Raw genomic sequence first — 17377 nt, forward strand, 5'->3', positions numbered from 1 at the left:
GGAATGTGACTTAACTAATACTAAGTCATATCCGTCTTGGCCGTACCGGGGCGGAGAGCCGAGGTCTGGGATCCCCGCCCGCTATTGCCGGTATACCTTTCGGGGTAGTTCACGAGATATAAAGCGTGCCGAGTTTGCTCCTATGCCCCTACTATCCCTGCTCTCGGTCAGCAAAGAGTATACCGACATACCACCCACCATGGCCGAATTCCCCATAATCTAGACTACGCTCGCCTCCATAGACGCTAGCCCTCGAGTGCTCCAAGTGCTCCGGGACCTGCACAAGCAAGCTCTTTCCGAGAGCCCGTTCGTGAGCACGAGCGGGCCGATCACGGATGCGTTGGAGAAGTTCGTGGCCCTGGACCCCGACAAGTGCGCCTTGGTGTATCTCTTGCTCCGATCCACGGGGGCCCGCTTCGTCGTCGAGGCCGGGACCTCCTTCGGCCTGAGCACGATATACCTAGCCCTCGCCGTGGGGCAGAACGCGGGCCTGGCGCCCGCCCAGAGCGCCAAGGTCATCGCGACCGAGAACGAGCCGACCAAGGCGGCGCGAGCTCGGGAGCATTGGAGGGCCGCCGGAGACGACGTCGAGAAATGGATCGAGCTGCGAGAGGGCGACTTACGCGAAACCCTCAAGACGGATCTGCCTGAGCAGATCGACTTCCTGTTGCTTGACAGTGAGCGTTCCTTCACGGGGACGTAGGGAGATGAGTTGATCTAACACCTCGTAGTCTGGACGCCTCTGGCTCTGCCGACTCTTCGTCTCGTCCATCCACGGCTGAAGGTCGGGGCCATAGTCGCTGCGGACAACGTCATCGCCGCGTCCAAGGGGTACAAGGACCTAGTGGACTTCCTGGAAGCTCCCGCCAACGGATTCAAGACGACGACAGCCCCGTACGAAGGAGGTCTTCTGCTTTCCGTATACCTCGGGAAGAAGGGCGCATAGAAGCCCCGGGTGCGGAAAGGGGGGTCGATGGCGCATTCAGGTCTCACTGGATTGATCAGCCGCTTTTGGCAGGAGAGTACTAATAATGCTCTACACATCAAAAGAGGCTTTAAACGAGGTCCTTAGTTTGCAGGAGCATCATGAGGGTGTATTTCTAATGGCGCTGAATAATAACCTAAACTTCCCTCTCCGATCACTCTGCTCAAAACTCGGGCCCCCCGAAAGTATCTCACGAGAACGCAAGAGAAGTACATCGGTCTAGCTTACGGACATCTGTCTCTAATATGGTCTAGGTGCGTGAACTGCCCGCATTGCCTCAATCCTCCAACGCCATGCTCGAAACCCTCCCGCTCAAAACCAAGTATTAGGGGCCCTCAACTTCCACAAGCCCGCCCACTCGCAGGGCTTCGGCATCACGTGTGTCAATGGTACTACTCCGTCTCAGAGTCACCGTCGCCGTCTCGCCGGGAGGCTATCGCCGTTGCTCCCTACGGGCCTCTCGGTGTCGGTTGGCCGGATAGTGCCGATTCCCACCACTAGGGTTTCCGGATATGGGCCGGACTCTGTGTTCCTCGTACTGGGGCGGCGCGGGAGGGGGCGATACCATGTTGTGTCCTCGGGCCCCCTCGTACTCCCCCAGGGGAATCCTCAGCGGCACGGCCGCCGACACCGGCTTCTCCCTGTGGGCCGCCACCTCCTTATACGCGCCCCGCTTATACGCACCGGTGCAGAACCCGGACGGGTGCGGGACGTGGGTCAGGACGAGGGCGACGAAGTAGAAGATGGTGATGACGGGCAGCATCCAGACGCTGCCGACGAAGGCGGTGTACTCCTTGGTCTTGTTGATCACGGCGTCCCGGTTGGCCGCGATCACGGTGAGCAGCGACAGGATGAGGGCGATGGAGATGCACACGGCGGTCCGGAAGATGTTGAAGGGCGACCACCCCTTCCGCTTCGAGATGACGTGCATGATCGTCATGAAGAGCATGACGATGCCTGCGCAGGCGAAAGAGTAGATGTACTATGGGTGCAATGAATGAGTTAGTCTGGGCCCGGACGAAGGCGGACGAAAGGAAAAGGATGCAGAGAGACGACAGCGCTGTCTTACAACAAGAATAAACCTCCGGGCGATCTCCATGGTAGCTTCGGATTGCCAGTACTCGCTCTTAGGCCCCTTGTCCTTGCTGCCCTCTGGTTTGATATCGAAGGCGTTGTACACGGCATTCACCATGGTGTTTACCAGCTCGGACAAGTCGTCCCTCCACTGCACGGCCAGCGGGTCGTCGGAGGGCAGGTTCTGCTCCCAGAACGAGTTGGGGATGTCGGCGATGTTGTCGAATATCTCGTGGACGTCGTTCCAGGTCTCGAGGACGTCGTAGGGCTGGTACTTCTTCAGGAACGGCTCGACCACGCCGGCGAGCGCGTCCGAGATCTGCTGCGACGTGAAGCGCTCCGGGAGCGTGTACTGCACCTCCACCACCTTGGCGATCGCCGCCCGCGTCGACTCCGCGATCCGGGCCCACACGATGAACTGGCTGGCGCCCTCGAGGAGGAGCACGAGCGCGATGTTGAAAGGCAAATGCAAAGCCGCCCTACATGCCACCCACGAGTCAGGAATCGTAGGCCTAAAGGGTGCGGCCTTGGGGTATGCTGGCTGTCACTTACCACCACACTTGATGCCGTTTCGACATGGAGTGCTCGTCGTGCATCCAGTCGAAGTACAGCTGGAAGATTATGTAGATCAAGGCAGTAGCCGACGTGACGAGACCGATGAGGGACGGACCTAGAGGAGGCGTCGTCAGCTACAGCCAGAATATACGTCGAGTGGTTTGGACGTACTCCATAAGGTTGTCGTGTGATCCTTGACATAGGTGTCCTTCACGAGCAGAGTCACGCTCTTCGCGAGAATGATACAGCCTATGGCACCCTCATTAGTTTCGCCTCACGCCGCCAGAACGTAGGTGTTCCCCTCACCTTCTCCGAGGATGACCAGCGTCAGAAGATTCAAGCGCTCCCCCAAGTGCGTGTGGACGAAGGTCAGGACGTGGGACAGCTGGGAGATGGACAGGTGCATGGCCATCTCGACGACGCCCCCGATGTACCAGACGAGGAAGACGCGGCTGCTCTTGCCGAGGTTGTAGCGGAAGGAGACGCCGAAGTAGACGGCGGCAGTGCAGAGGTGGAGGGTGGCGGTTAGGAACATGGGCCACTTGCCGTGGGCGTACTTGCGGATCTGGAGGAAGACAACGCCGTACTGCAGGAAGAGGACGAAGCGGGAGACGGCCAGGAAGAGCGCCATCGTCCGGAAGACGGACACGATCTGGTTGTCCGGCTCGAAGTTGGTGCCGATCTCGGCGAACCCGATCATGACCCCCAGGTGCACCGCCTTGCAGCAGCGCTCCCACACGCTGTCCGCCGTGAACCGGACGTCGTAGAGCGTCGTCAGCAGCCACGTCGTCCACAGCAGGCTAGACGCGAGGTTAGCCCGCGTCGGAACGGCGCGGCGGGGACGCACACACTTACACCATGTACCCGATGAAAGAGGTGAACCGCTCAAAGTTGGAGATGTCGTGTATCTGCAGCGGGAGGTCGTCAGTTCTCGGCGCCATCCGCAGGCTAGACAGGAAGTAGTACGCACGCTGGTGAACACGTTCAGGTTGGCCACGAACCACAGGTCATAAAACAACTAAGATTTACTGGTCAGCCACTGGGTAAGGGAGGGGTGGGCAGATACGCCGAGACGTGTGATGCCAGGACGATGGGCGAACCTCGAAATTGGTAGCAGCTTCGGTCTGAGAGAACGAGTTAGTCCTGTTCCACGCAGCGTGCAGGCATGTACCTCGGGGGGGGGAAGCGTTAGGTCACCTTCAGGAACTCGGGAGAATCGCCGGGCGCGTTCTCTTGCTGGCCCCCATCGTGGCCGTGGCCGCGGTGCCCGGGGACGACGCGGAGTCCCGACACCTCAGACTCGACCACTCGCGAGCCCACCAGCGGCAGCCGCTGGCCGGAGTAGTCGAGATCTGGGTGGGTCATTTTTTGCTCTCTCTCTGACTTTTCGTTTGGAGATGCCGCGGACGACTTCGCAAGCCGTCTCCCTCGGGGGATCGAGGAGAGAGTTGTGAGAGGCGAGAGAAGGACGGTGAGGGAGATAAATTAAAGTCGAGGCCAAGAAAAGAGGCTCCTCCTGGGATTATATGGAGATGGCGAATGGGTCAATGGTTGCGATGGTGCCCAGCCTATGTATGGGCCGGGGAGGAACCGGGTCCTGTCTGCGGCCCGCCTGTCGACGTCCAGCATCGTGTTTTGTTCAGCTTCTCGCTGGATGTGGGTACCATGCTGTGTTGTCGTCCACATTTGTCCCTACGTACATATTAGAGCAAGCTCGGAGCCCAGGGTGCCTCACTAATACCTCACCAGAAGAAGCTCGTGTGGCTCGGTCGCGCGACCCCCTGCTTCCAACGCTACACGGACATACCCGGTAGGTAGGCCAGCTATAAGCCAGCGACCGCTCACGTATGGATGGATGATAACACGCGCTGCGGCCAGACACTAGAACGCGTCGGGAATGGCGAAAGTGACACATCTCGAACATAGGGCTGATGGTCGAGCTCGGCAGGGCAGGGCTTGGCCCACGTTTCTGCTAGCACATGCTGCCCAATTTGCTGGCGCCAGCCTGTCCGTCCCGCCGGCATCGAACAGCCTATTCGAACCAATAGACCCTGGCCGACAGTACCGGACAACCGCACCGTCGATGCTAATTGGGCGTAGGAAAGGAAGCATTGCTGCGTACGACTGGCCACAACTTGATTCTGCAGTTCCGTTCGCCCCCCGTCGCCCCCCCTTGGATATCCAATAGTCGACGGATGAAGCCACAATGCCGGCAGTTCGGCTAGGGAATCTCAGGTATGGATGGAATCGGGGACCAGCACGCCTCGTCGTTGGACTGTGTGTTCACGATTCGCTTCGTACATTATGCGTCAACAAGACTTGCCACCTGTGGGAAGCGTCCGCTATCTGGACTTCCGCTACCGAACACACGGTGTTTTTTTTTTTTAAATTGACAGCTGGCCGTGATTCAATGCGCCTCGTCCTCCGCCCACGCTGCGTAATACACGTCCTGTGTATGTGGCCAGGCCCAGGTCGTGACAGTCCAGGTTAAGCCAGAGAGAGCTGCCCGAGTCCCACGGTGAACCCTCCCAGGCGCCCGACACGAGACACAAGCCACGCGAGTTCTTCGAGATGGCTTTCCGAACCGGGTTCTAGCTGCGAAACGGCCCCTAAGAATGAGGGTTGGCGGTGGCGCCATGCTCTCTCTTCTTAGGCTATTGGCTGGATCTCTAATGATTCGACTCGAATTCAACCATCAGCTAGGCAGTGCGGGTCACCGTTGTGTGTGTCTTTGGCGAAGATCGGCAGAACCACTCTGCACTCCCACCTCCTCCTCCCTTGCCCTTTCGCCTCTCTCCCAGGCGTTGTCGCACTGTTCGACTTCGTATCTCCATCCGCCGGTCCTTTGACGAATCAACTCCTACGGGTAGAAAAGAGATCTGGGGCTTTGCGCACCTCCTCAAATGATTCACTTGTTGGGATAAGATAACAAATCCGCTGCAAATCTCGCCTTCACCTTCTGCAATATTACACACTTGTGCGCTAGGGTAGGACAGCAATGCCCCCAAGTGTACCAGTGAGACGAAGACAGTCAGCCGTATCCTGTATTATATCGGCCGACTTCCTTTTAATGAGGGCTTCTTATGCCCTGCCCTAGAATTCGAACCAAACGTTCTCGAACTGATTCACATCTTCCTTGAGTGCGTCGCCGATGGATGCTAGAGAGGCAGAGGTGGAATCGGGCAAGGGAATCTCTACAAACAAAGGCCCTGCCTTCCCACTTAACTCGGACAACAACGCGACAATGTTGAAGTGCTTGCGAAAGGATCAAAGGATCACAGCGCTTAGAGGGTGGCATGCAGGAATACCAGTTCAATACTACCTATGTAGTCAGGGCGGGGCCGGTGCCTTCTCTTTACAGCCTCCATCCTGCAACATACGAAGAGATACGCCTTACCATACTCATAACTTACAGTGAGCTGTGAAGCAGTCTATCGCCGCTTTCCTTAACTCCCTAGCTGACTTAGCTTCGTACAGGGGGCTGTGGGATGAGAAGCAAGGGATCGAGGTGTAGATCTCCCCTCCTTGTGCTTAGCCGAACAAGGCCAGAAGACTGGGACATAGACAACACAGCAGCAACGGATACCAGGCCTTAGAGAAACATTTTAATGCTTACCTACGACGGAACGAGCGCTCGAGCTGTGTATCCCATTTGAATACCTATCTATAATTAGTGCATGTGAGCTCGCGGGAGCCCTCAGTCGCGATGATCAACTACGCATACTCGCGAGTTGGGGGCGCGTCTCGATATGTACGATCCACGTTCTCAGACGCCATTCCTGTAGAGATACACAGTTTGCGTGCAGTGGATGTATCTAGGTCATCGCCGAGAAATTAGGCGTCTACCAAAGCATTCATAATAGGATGTACCTATGACCTTAAGCGATTCTTTGAGAAGAGTGTGGGGACATAGAAGACAACTTACGTTGATGTTCTGAGAGGCAGCTGTCGGACACGTACATATAAGAGAGCGTTTGTGTAGTTTGACAAGATGGCATTGTCATCCAGGACTACAATAGACGGCACTACGTAGCCAGGCCCGAGTTGCCCAAAGCTTCTTTGTGCCCCTTATCCCCTTTCTGTGCTCCCCACGCATGGCAACAATGCTACAGTCGGCTTAGAGCAGAAACAATAGTCTTTGTAGTGCGAACAACAAGATCAACCATATGCCTCCAAGCGTCTTCCTTCCCTACTATAGCCGTGCCATTAAAAGGAGCCGCGACCCCAAGGAACTGTAACGGGTGTCGAGTTGTATCCAGAGCCAGATCCTCCAGACTAGCAAGGCCTTACTTCTCTCTCTCTTATCTATAAGCTACACAAAATTCGCTCTCAAAAAGATGTGCTGGGAGATCACGGTAAAGCTGGGGTGCAGCTGCAAGGAGGGCCCGAACGTGGTCCGCTGCGCCCAGTTCGAGGCCGGGCACCGTTGCGGCGGCCTGGAGAAGGTCGAGGAAAAGTCGATCTGCTGGTGCCGGAATAGCGTCTGCCGGCACCGCGCGTACAAGCGGCTAGATCGCCAGCGCAAGTACTTGGACGAGGACAAGGAGTGGCTGGCCTCCAACGAGAAGCGCCTAGAGGAGATCAAGGAGCTGCTGGAGGAACTTTCCAGGGCGCGGAAGCTGGGCGAGAAGAAGAGTCCGTTCGGAGCGAGGCACGACTGAGATCAGTGACGATGATCCGCTGGTTCGTAGGTGGGACCCTACACGAGGTTTGTTGCTGAGCCGGTTTCGAAACTGTCTTCTAAGAACAATATAATATATGGGTTATTTGGGCCGTATTAAAATATGCCTCTTGTGCTTTAAATGTGTGTTGGACTGATCTACCCCTTTCCGCAATATATTCGAGCCTGCGTTGAGATCTTCAGATTACCTTGGAGATACTTACTCGCAAAAACAAACCTAGAACCCGGACACATAGATCTAACCCCCTTGAATTCAACCCAAAGCAGGCCGAGTGTCATCACTAGGCATGTTGCCTCTCCACCACACACGTTTCCCGCCCAAGTTGGTCACAATTGAGAACGTCATCACAAGATTTATGTATTGATTGATCTATTGGTTAATTACTCTTGTGATTCTTTTCTATATGTTGAGGAATGTATATCGTGGTGGCTGAAGCCGTATTTCTACAGATCCGATCTCTTACAGAAGTAGGCCCACGAGCAGCAGCGCTCCCGCAGCCAGACTAACGCTCGTGCCGGCCCATGCCACGGTGCCGGCGGACAGGGGGGTGTTGTCTCCATCCGTAGCAGTCTCGTTGCCCGAGGTACCGTTGTTCGGGAGTTCGGGGACGACGGGGGCTGTTCTGGTGAGGACGCTGACGAGCGCGCTGAGCACGCTGGCCTCGTTGCCGGCGCCGACGGTGTTGTCCCACGTGCTGTCGAGCCAGTAGAGGCCGCACATGCGGTTGTTGTCGCCGCCCGTGCACTGCACCGCGGCCGCCTTCGCGCTCGTCCGCAGCGCCGACCGGATCCGGACGGCCGTGTGCGGCGCGAGTTCCGCCGTCGCCGCCAGCGCCCGGTGCGTGATCCCCTTCAGGAAGCTCATGTCGACCGTGCACAGCGTCGGCTCGCACGCGGCCTCCGAGAGCACGCCGTCTTTGAAAAAGACCTCTAGTATCCTGGTGGTGAGCCCGTCGACGCGCTCGCGCCAGACCTCCTCGCGCGTCTATGAATAGCTTAGCCGAGACCATAATGCGATGCTATATTACAAGAGAGAAAAGGTAGACCGGGACTTACTTCATTGTAGAGAGCGGCGACACCCTGTAGGAGTAGGCCGGCGTTGTATGAGAATCGTGCCTCGTTGACTCTATCGCACGAGGGCGTATTGACGCCATCGTAGACGTCGAAGTCCTCGGTGACTAAGCCAAGTTTGACGAGCAGATCGTAAGTGTCTTCGGCCTCTCGCAGGTACGTCTCGTTGCCGGTTAGGCGCGCTAGCCGGGCACCGAGGTTGAAGTAGGCGACGTTCGAAGCAGCTAATAGTAGGTAACAATGTTAGCTTCCCGTCAAGATAGGCCTCGAAGCGGACACCGCCCACAACCATAAAGGACGATGACAATCACGAACCATTAATGTAATTGTAGCCAGCGTTGGACGGGAGAATCTGCCATCGCAGGCCGTTCTCGCAATTGCCACCCGCTCGTCGGTCGGTGCTCGACTGCGACTCGAAGACGTTCTTGGCCATCGTTAGCCACTGTGCCTCGCTGGCCGGCGGATCGCGGAACCCGATCTCCTCGGCTTCGAGCGCGGCGAGCGCCCAGAACGCCTGGTCATCGTTGCCTATCTGGGCGGAGAAGTTGAGAGGCAAGTAGTCGTCGTTCGGTCCCCTCTGGAAGAGCAAGCCCTGTGAAATGAGGTCGTCGTACTTCACATCGCCGGTACGGGCGCGGTAGTCCAGCAGCGTGTTCCACATGATGCCACCCGTCCACCAAAAGTATTCGCTGTAGGGCAAGATTCCAGGGGTCTCGCCCGCCGCGGTTCCGTTGTAGAAGCTCAGGAGATCCTCGGCGACAAGAGCCGCCGCCCTTCTGACGGAATCTAAGAATTTGCTGGGTAAGTCGCGAACAAGCCGTTATGGTAGGCATAGGGGCTGTATATCCTCTATCCTAAGCCCTCGACGGGGGGAGGAGAGCACCAACCTGGATTCAAAATTGCCACATTTATAGCTGTAACCGCGGCTGGGGCCGCGAGCAGGAGACGGGCCAGAAAACTTATCGTGATCCTCGCCATCGTAGGCTGCAATAAAATGAAACCAACTACGAAATAAACACCCTTCTGCGAAAATAGCCGTCGAGAGAGAGCGATACAGCCCGATTCAGGACTGCCAGTTGGAAAGACGGCGTCTACTAAACAACAATCCCGACTGATCACAAACGAGAGGATGTGGCCTGATACAGACCACCGACGGAGAGGAAAGATTATAAATATACAACACGCACCTACGGGTGAGATAGGACCCATCTATAGCGACCCTATTTTTCATCCTGGTTAAATTGCTATAAATCCTTATTGCCAAATCCCTCGTGCTCCGCCTAGCGCTGGCGAGTGATCCAGGACTTGCGAGCTGGGGATTTACCCCTTACCCAACCAATGGGCACCCATCGTGAACACCACGACGACCCCCGGCTGTGCCGCATTGAGACAGGCCGTGAGAAGCAGGTCCGAATAAGAGGTAGCGTCTTGAAGAGCCGGGTGGTACACACCATGCTACGTAGGACGGGGGTTCGTAGATGAGACCAGTAGGGCTGGGCTTAGCTGGGCTTGGCCAGGCAGCATGGCGATCTTGGCTCCGTCACCCCATAGTTATCCCCGTAGGGAATATTATGCCCAATTGCGATCTCCAGACTCGTACCAGGCAGCAGGGCGGTGAGCTGTATCAGAACGCGACGATGTCATGATCTCGTTGTTTCCGTAAACCAGCGAGCCCTCAACTGGAAGAGCACGGAACGGTTCGTGGGTAAGCTGCCTGCGCTGCGGGCCAGCAACACTGCCTCTTAGCTAGACACTTCCACGCAAGCAAGAGATGTAGAAATCAGTATCGCAAATCTCAGGGTCGAAGACGGCACGCGTGTGGAGCACGTAGCCGTATTGACAAAAAAAAAACTCCGATATTTTCGATGTCTATGCCTCTGTCTCTCTCTATCTCTATCGCCCCACCACCCACCGACAAGGGGATGGCGATGATAACGAATGCGGCGGGAGTGTTGTGCCGAGAACCAAAAACCTATCATTCTATAGTGATAATGTACGTCCGGATTCTCCCCTCGCCTACCGGGCCTTGGCCCTCCTGATAATCACCTTACTGCCGTCTAGCTCCCACCCAACGCCGTCCTCCGCCGTGAGACTCGCCCATTCGGAGTCGGCGCATCGTTCCAGAAACGCCAGATCGACACCCAGGTATGCCCTCCCGAAGCACTTCAGCAGGTGCTTCCGCATGTTGCCGTCGGCAAACTCGAGCAGCTTCGCCTTGTGTCCGTCGACCCTCTTCTTCAGGCGGTTGAACTCGACGTAGTTGTCGTGCGCGAGGGCGTCGAGGACGGCGTCGATCTTGGCGTCCCGCAGCCGGTATCGGTGGCGCATCGTGAAGGCCTCGGCCAAGTCATTCCGCCGGCATGCCGTGTCCAGCACGAGATAGCCGATGACCTCACCCATCTCGACCGATGTCATACTGTGCAGCGGCTGTATCCGGCGCAGGAGGTGGAGGATGGCGGGGTGGTAGGATTCGGGGTGCTTGACGAGGACGGAGAGGCGGATGCAGAAAAGGTAGGCCTGGACGGCGAAATCATCAGCGCGCTTCGAGGCCACGATGCCCTCCCGCAACTTTCGGAGCGCGGACAGGACGTCGGACAGGCCCTTGCTGCTGTTCGGGATCGTAGCGGGGGCGACGGGCGACAGCGGGCTCGCCGCGCCCGGCGCCAGCGCATCGGCGGCAGATCGGGCGGCAAAGACGCCGTTCCCATTATCGGGGGTGGTCGAAATGTCGAGCGAGGCGAAGCGGCGGAGGAGCTCGTCGCGCTCACCAGCATCGGAGCAGAAGGTCATGTACCGCTCGACGATCTTGGTATAGTAACGTTCTTGGGTCTTGAAGTCGAGCAACCTGACCCATATACACTCTTGCATCAGACCAGTGAGCCCACGGAACAGCGACTTCGTTGCCTCTAGGTGCCGTGCCGGGGGCTGGGGCAGCTCACCTGTTGTCTCCCTTGGAGGGTAGGCCGATGGACTCGAGAGGATCCAGGTCGACCGGCTTCAGGCGACTCCAGGGTGCAGAAGGTGTCCTGCTGCCTCGGGATCCCCCGCGTCCACGCATTGTCAAGTCATGTCAAGCGGACGGCTAGGTTGGAATGGTAGGGGGGGTGCCGACGTTGTTGCGGAAGACGACATAAATAGGTAGGTAGAGATGAAGCAGCAGATGTCTCGGGGAAGGCAGCAAATCCCATCAGCCTGACCTGCTTAATCGATAAAAAGCCTTATCGGGTGTTGTACTGATGCATATATCAAGGCTATCGGCATAACGAGAACAGATCCCACTTTCAACCTTCAGTTAGGTACATTGATATCAGCAATAACAGCAGGACTGGACTGAGAGGAACTCCTTTCTTATGTGCAACATCGCCGACATGCGGAAATCTGGTACCATTACGACCCGTAGAGCGAGATGATAGCAACTAGGCAAATAGGGCGATACATAAGCACATAAGTAGGTAATACTAGATTCTGTCTGAGCTTGTCAGCAGGGACCAACAACAACAACCCCAAGAGGTAGTAGAAGAGCCATACATTTAGATATCTCTAACAAAGAAATGTTGTTGCAATGCCAGTATCCACGCTTCTAAACCCTTTCCCAATACTTTAGGAACAGCCCAGGTGGGAAACAACAGATTTAACCAGTAGTGAGACTCGTGGTCTGTTAGCAGCGGCCAGGACAGACAAAGACACAGCAACACAGTAGGTAGGTAAACCTACACACACAACATCTATTGAAACCGTTGAGTCGGCTGTCTACCTACCTAACACAGTAACCCTAGTCAACCACAGCCAGAGAACTGAACCAGCTAATGGAGAAAAAGCTAGTTAAGAGAGAGCCCAATCAGTAGTTCTAGTTTATCATGGCCCGCAGGAGGCAACCCCTTCCCGCCGCCAACTCCCCCTTTGTGGGCTATTGCGGCCTGGGCTCAGGAGAAGCACCGCACAATGGCGTTGTATTTTCCTTCGCGCCCGGCGCCGCTCGCCCCTATAACTATGCGAGGCTCGAGGCGTCGGGCGCGCGCTCGGGTTGGGCGAGAAGGCCGCGGCGTACCTTGGTTGAGTCGTTGCGAGCGAGCCACAAGCAATTTCCAGCAGTACCCAGCAGCGTCTCTCTCCGCCTCGCTTCCGGCACGCCGTTCGGAAGGTGAAACATGAGTCAGAGGGGAGGAGGCGGCCGGCAGGTCCGTTGGGCCTCAGGGACGCGCAATTCCCGCGGCGGCGCGGCCAGCCCGTACATACGGCACCGGCCGTACCCGCCGGGCCCGGGCAACCGCCTGACGCCCAACGAGGAGTTCGCGATGTGCGCGCTGCTGGCGGGCGAGCCCCACGAGGACCACTACCGGTCGATCGAGCCGGACTGGAGCTCGGACGAGGAAGGGGACGACCCGTACCAGCGGGCGCTCGACCCGCGCACCACCGCGAACCCCGACGACCCCCCGCTGGCCCCCGGCACCCGCAACCGGACCACGGTCGGCGTCGAGTTCGAGTTCCTGCTCGCCGTGTCGCCGGGCGTCCTGGGGGGCCCGGACCCGCACCCGGAGGACGGCCGGGCGCTCGCGCAGAGGCTGGCGCGCTACCCGTCGGGCTCGGGCGCCTTCGACGTCTCCGTCCGCAACATGATTGTCGACACGCTGCGGCGCAACGGCATCGTGGCCGTCAAGTCGGAGGAGGGAGGCTTCATGCCCGACCCCGCCTTCGACGGGGTCAACTGGTGGGATAACCTGGAGGCCGCCGACCCCCAGGACGATCCCAACGCGGCCGTGCTCGACGGCTGGGCCGCCCACGCGCAGCGGATCCCCGGCATGAGCCCCGACGACACCGTCGCCACGGCGGCCGGCATGCTCGCCGCCTCCTTCCGCCAGTTCCACGACGACCACGGCCTGGGCATGTACGACACCCGCGACGGCACCATCGAGCGCATCGCCCAAACCAAGATACCGCAGTTCCTCCACGGCTTCAACGACAGCGAGCGCGCGGCGACCTGCGCCCAGTTCGAGACCCTATCCAAGCGCACGGTCGTGGACGAGGTGATGAAGCACCAGAGGGAGATCGAGGACGAGGTCGACCCTATCGCCGTCGCCCTCCCCGGCATAGACCCCGCCTACCTCCACTGGACCTGCATCACCGACGCGAGCGTCTCGACGGACGAGGCGCTGCCCCAGGTATATTCCTTCGCCGAAGGCATGACGTCCGAGAGTATGGAGGACGCGTATAAGTGGTTCAACGGCGAGCTGCGATCGCCGCCTCTCGACTATAACAACCCGACAACTCGGGTTGCCCTGCGGAATGCGGTAAGTATAATATCCCAGAGTTTCTACTGTCTCTCTCCTCCCCTTTTCCTTTGACTTCCGTACTGTTTTCGTCCCCTATGCTATACTAGACATTCAATTAGCTAACCCTGGGTAACAGTGTGCCGGCCTCCGAGACGTATATCGAATCCACAAGCCGATGAAACAAGTAGGAACCGGCCTCCACGTCCACTTTGGACAAGAAGCAGGCTGGACGTTGCTACATCTTAAGAAGGTAAGAATCATCTACCCCCTACCCCTTCCCTTATGTCGTTTTTTTTCTCTGAAGAAAGATTTGCTAACCGGATAATCTGCCTAGTTCGCAACCCTCTGGGTGCTGCTCGAGCAGAGTCTTGAGACGCTGCACCGATGGGACCGATCTCACGAGACGCGCTACTGCCGGCCGATACGCTCGGAGTCGCCGCTCGCCCACGCGCTGCTGCAGGGCACCGGCTCGCCCGTGCTGTCGAACCTGAGGACGCGCGACCCGCACCTGTCGCGGTACTACAACGCCATCCTGGAGCAGCACTTGCCGTTGTCGATCGATGTGGATTTCCTCTCCAGCTTCCTCACCGACTTCGCCACTGAGATCTGGCAGTTCGACACCATCACAGGGCTCGCCCGAGCCCTCAGCGGCCGCGAGATCTACGGGCATGTCCGCTTCCGCGTCTCCGGCGCCTCTCGCTCTAACGCTCCCGAACAGGGGCCCGGAAGTCTTACCCAGACCCTCGAGGTCCGCATCATGCAGGGCACGTTGGATGCTGATCATATATGGTAAGTTAACCCCCCCCCCCCCCCCCCCTCTCCTTTTCCTTGCCTCTTGCCCTTCCTCTTTTCGCCTTCCCTCGATTCGATTCTCTCTCCGCTTCTATCGTATTTTCGATGTCTGAGCTAACATGTAGATTGTATAGGCGCTGGATTTCTATTGTCGAACGTATGCTTATCTGGAGCCGGGACACGCCCGCCGCCGAGTACCGCGCCGGCCTCGAGGACATGCTCCGCGGGAGGCGGCAGCCGCTCACCGTCCTCGGCATCCCGCGCGACGATATCACCTGGTTTAGCCTCCACCGGCACCATAGAACCGGCTACTTTGAGTACCCTGACCGCGGTCGCGTTGACTGGCGACAACCCTTCATGTCCCCCGGCCACGGAGACACGTACGACTGGCCCAGCAGGAAGACACCCACGACCATTCGGCGGCGGAATAGGCCGGGCGACGAGTCAGACTCAGATTGGGAGATGCTGTGAAATAAGGTCGAGGCACAAAGGTGGGCCCTCACCAGAAAGAAATATTGACAGTACTTGACACTAGATATCTCGTAAGTTGCCGCTCCCTGTCTACTTATGAACTAGATCAGACAGCTTTCACCCCAAATGTAGGTAAGTAATGATGTAAAGTATACCCGGATCCTGGTATTTGTATTGGTACCGGAGAGGGCTCGGCCAGCCTGACAACGATGCAAGTGATGGGTGGCGTTTGACGTACCAGCACCATTAGACTCGAGAGGGGGGCTATGAGAACATCGCATCGATTGAAAGATAACAGCATCGGCGTTGTCGGGATTATGTTACAGATCTGTCACGAATAGAATGCCAGCGGGAAGAGGGAGGAAAACTAGGGACGTAGTCTGTTCGTAGTTCACCGAGCCCCACAGGCTCCCAAATCCCTTAAGCAGTGGCAGGACGGCGAGTCGCCTGTCAACTCCACGGAACCGCCTTCGCGATCGTTCGTTAACCTGTATTACGTTTAAGCATTGACGGTATTGTACACACGGCCAAGGGAAGCCGCCCAACACCGAACCAACTCAAAAGTACCTTCATTCCTGGGTACACATACTATGCTACCATGCCCTGTCTTCGCAGTTATGCCCATCAGACCTTTAGCCACAGGCTCAGGACTCCCTTGGCGTACTCGACGATCTCGTCACCACCGAGCTTGGACTCGCCGTAGAGGCGGTCGACGAAGGAGATGGGCACCTCGGCGACGCTGAAGCCCATGGCCTTGGCACGGACCATCATCTCCATCTGGAATGTGTAACCCTTACTCTCGGTGCGCTCGATGACGCGCTGCAGGACTGCGCGGCGGTAGAGGCGGAAGCTTCCGGTGAGGTCGCTGACGCCAGGGCGCAGCACGGTGTCGGCGAACAGGTTCGCGCCGCGGCTGACGAACTTGCGCTTCAGATCCCAGCCGTACACGCCGCCGTCGCCGGCATACCGCGTCCCCGTGACGATGTCGTAGCCGCCCTCCCGCTGTCGCGCGATCATCTGCGGGATGAACTTGGGGTGGTGGCTGAAGTCGGCATCCATGATGATGACGAAGTTGCCCGTCACGAACTGCAGCCCGTGCACGTAGGCGGTGCCCAGTCCCAGCTTTCCCGAGCGTGTCTTGAGTATCACATGTGGCGCGTATGCCTTGACCAGCTGCTCTGCTACCTTCTGCGTCCCATCGGGCGAGCCGTCGTCGACGATCACGAGTTCCCAGTCGAGGTTGCTGTTGTGTCGCTGCGGTTAGTTCCCTCTGGCCAAGGATCGGGAGGAATAAGAAAATGGCATCGAGGGTCGAGGGTAGGGCAGTGGCATAACTAGAGAGTAGAGAGGGACGCACTTCTCGGTAAAGGTGCGGTTGAGCAGCCAGGTGATGATGGGCAGGTTTCGGCGCTCATTGTAGGTCGGCAGGATGACCGAGTATTTGTCCTTGGTTGCGACGGGGTTCGCTGGAGCCATTGGTGCGGTTGTCTTGGATTCGGAGGTAGAGAGGCGTCGCGAGGAGAGAATCGAAAGGAATTATGCGTATGCCTGAATGGAAAAGCAGATGCTGCGTGTATGGTGGGTGGAATAAAGGAGTGGACTGAAGTTGGTGATGGATAATTGAGAGCCATGAATCGTGGCGTGGCTTTCGAGAATTGGACACGCAGGTACCTCGCAGGGTCTCACTTAGGTTTAGGTACCTCTCTACGGGGCATGACGCGTGATGCCTCAACGGGATGCTTCAATGGGATGGGTCGAGGGGCACCCACTAGGGTTAGGTACCTCAGGTACCTAGGCAAGCATAGAAGGGCCACCGAAGCTACGTGTACCTCAGGTAACAGCACACGCGGGATGCAGTGGTACCAGGAGGTCAGATACCTGAGGTCCTTAGGCGCATCAACACGCTACGTTCCAGGTACCTAGCCTTTACATCAGACACCTGTCCCTAACCTCAGGTACCTATAATTGCGTTCTTCCGGGTGATTAAACACCTGAGGCAGATGCCCCGGTACCTACCGCCCAGCTGCCTATACCGTTTTGTAAGGATTTGCAGTATTGGAATACTACTCAATTTCTATTCAACATGGCATCACGATTCAATCCAGGCGATAAAAGCAGAATCGATCCTTATTTATACTATCGAGACTCATTCTAAAACCATTTTCCCTAATAATTCATTCCTATAAGCCCCTTGCAGGTAGAAGAAACTGTATATGATCTCTTCTCATACAAGGCCACCTACCACCTACCTACCCTATCTATCATTACACCCCTCCCAACCTAGTCGTATCACGTTAACCATCGCCAAATGTGCCTGTGGCAGGCAAATGAATTTTTGGATCGACCTGGAAAAGAACAACATCTTGCCCCCTCTAAGAACTCAACAGGGTTCGCTGTCACGGAACAGCGACCCTCGATCGCTTGCGTAAATGTAAATGAGCAATGCTCGCCTCGACTCTTCCGGCCCGCAGGCCGAAT

The 17377-nt window shown here is 57.3% G+C and overlaps 6 protein-coding genes across 6 annotated transcripts; 2 read left to right on the plus strand and 4 right to left on the minus strand.

Moving 5' to 3' along the window:
* Positions 1–142: 142 nt before the first annotated feature.
* GGS23DRAFT_607203 (S-adenosyl-L-methionine-dependent methyltransferase) lies at positions 143–946 on the plus strand (the record flags this gene model as incomplete). Its single annotated transcript, XM_051520013.1, has 3 exons — positions 143–166; positions 224–677; positions 732–946. The coding sequence occupies 3 exons, from the start codon at positions 143–145 to the stop codon at positions 944–946; spliced, it is 693 nt and encodes a 230-aa protein (XP_051368711.1).
* A 285-nt stretch (positions 947–1231) lies between these two features.
* On the minus strand, positions 1232–4220 carry GGS23DRAFT_257914 (uncharacterized protein). The gene is made up of 9 exons (XM_051512329.1): positions 3812–4220; positions 3715–3738; positions 3585–3632; positions 3470–3522; positions 2921–3414; positions 2786–2863; positions 2612–2729; positions 2055–2538; positions 1232–1967 (listed from the first exon to the last, which is right to left on the minus strand). Exons 1-9 carry the CDS (start codon positions 3977–3979, stop codon positions 1419–1421), a joined length of 2016 nt encoding a protein of 671 aa, XP_051368712.1. The 5' UTR covers positions 3980–4220; the 3' UTR covers positions 1232–1418.
* A 3535-nt stretch (positions 4221–7755) lies between these two features.
* On the minus strand, positions 7756–9344 carry GGS23DRAFT_599932 (glycoside hydrolase family 76 protein; the record flags this gene model as incomplete). The annotated part of the gene is made up of 4 exons (XM_051518992.1): positions 7756–8280; positions 8352–8590; positions 8682–9152; positions 9254–9344. The coding sequence occupies 4 exons, from the start codon at positions 9342–9344 to the stop codon at positions 7756–7758; spliced, it is 1326 nt and encodes a 441-aa protein (XP_051368713.1).
* Positions 9345–9978: 634 nt separating this feature from the next.
* Positions 9979–11559, minus strand: GGS23DRAFT_258334 (uncharacterized protein). Its single transcript, XM_051512331.1, has 2 exons — positions 11306–11559; positions 9979–11211 (listed from the first exon to the last, which is right to left on the minus strand). Exons 1-2 carry the CDS (start codon positions 11422–11424, stop codon positions 10383–10385), a joined length of 948 nt encoding a protein of 315 aa, XP_051368714.1. The 5' UTR covers positions 11425–11559; the 3' UTR covers positions 9979–10382.
* Positions 11560–11784: 225 nt separating this feature from the next.
* Positions 11785–14899, plus strand: GGS23DRAFT_614534 (uncharacterized protein; the record flags this gene model as incomplete). Its single annotated transcript, XM_051520653.1, has 4 exons — positions 11785–13654; positions 13773–13886; positions 13971–14425; positions 14563–14899. The coding sequence occupies exons 1-4, from the start codon at positions 12515–12517 to the stop codon at positions 14897–14899; spliced, it is 2046 nt and encodes a 681-aa protein (XP_051368715.1). The 5' UTR covers positions 11785–12514.
* A 624-nt stretch (positions 14900–15523) lies between these two features.
* GGS23DRAFT_599935 (family 2 glycosyltransferase) lies at positions 15524–16375 on the minus strand (the record flags this gene model as incomplete). Its single annotated transcript, XM_051518993.1, has 2 exons — positions 15524–16142; positions 16257–16375. The coding sequence occupies 2 exons, from the start codon at positions 16373–16375 to the stop codon at positions 15524–15526; spliced, it is 738 nt and encodes a 245-aa protein (XP_051368716.1).
* Between the last annotated feature and the right edge of the window lie 1002 nt (positions 16376–17377).

The sequence above is a fragment of the Durotheca rogersii genome, assembly GCF_024521655.1.
Source record: "Durotheca rogersii strain YMJ 92031201 chromosome Unknown GGS23scaffold_27, whole genome shotgun sequence".
In the NCBI taxonomy this organism is placed as follows: Eukaryota; Fungi; Ascomycota; class Sordariomycetes; order Xylariales; family Xylariaceae; genus Durotheca; species Durotheca rogersii.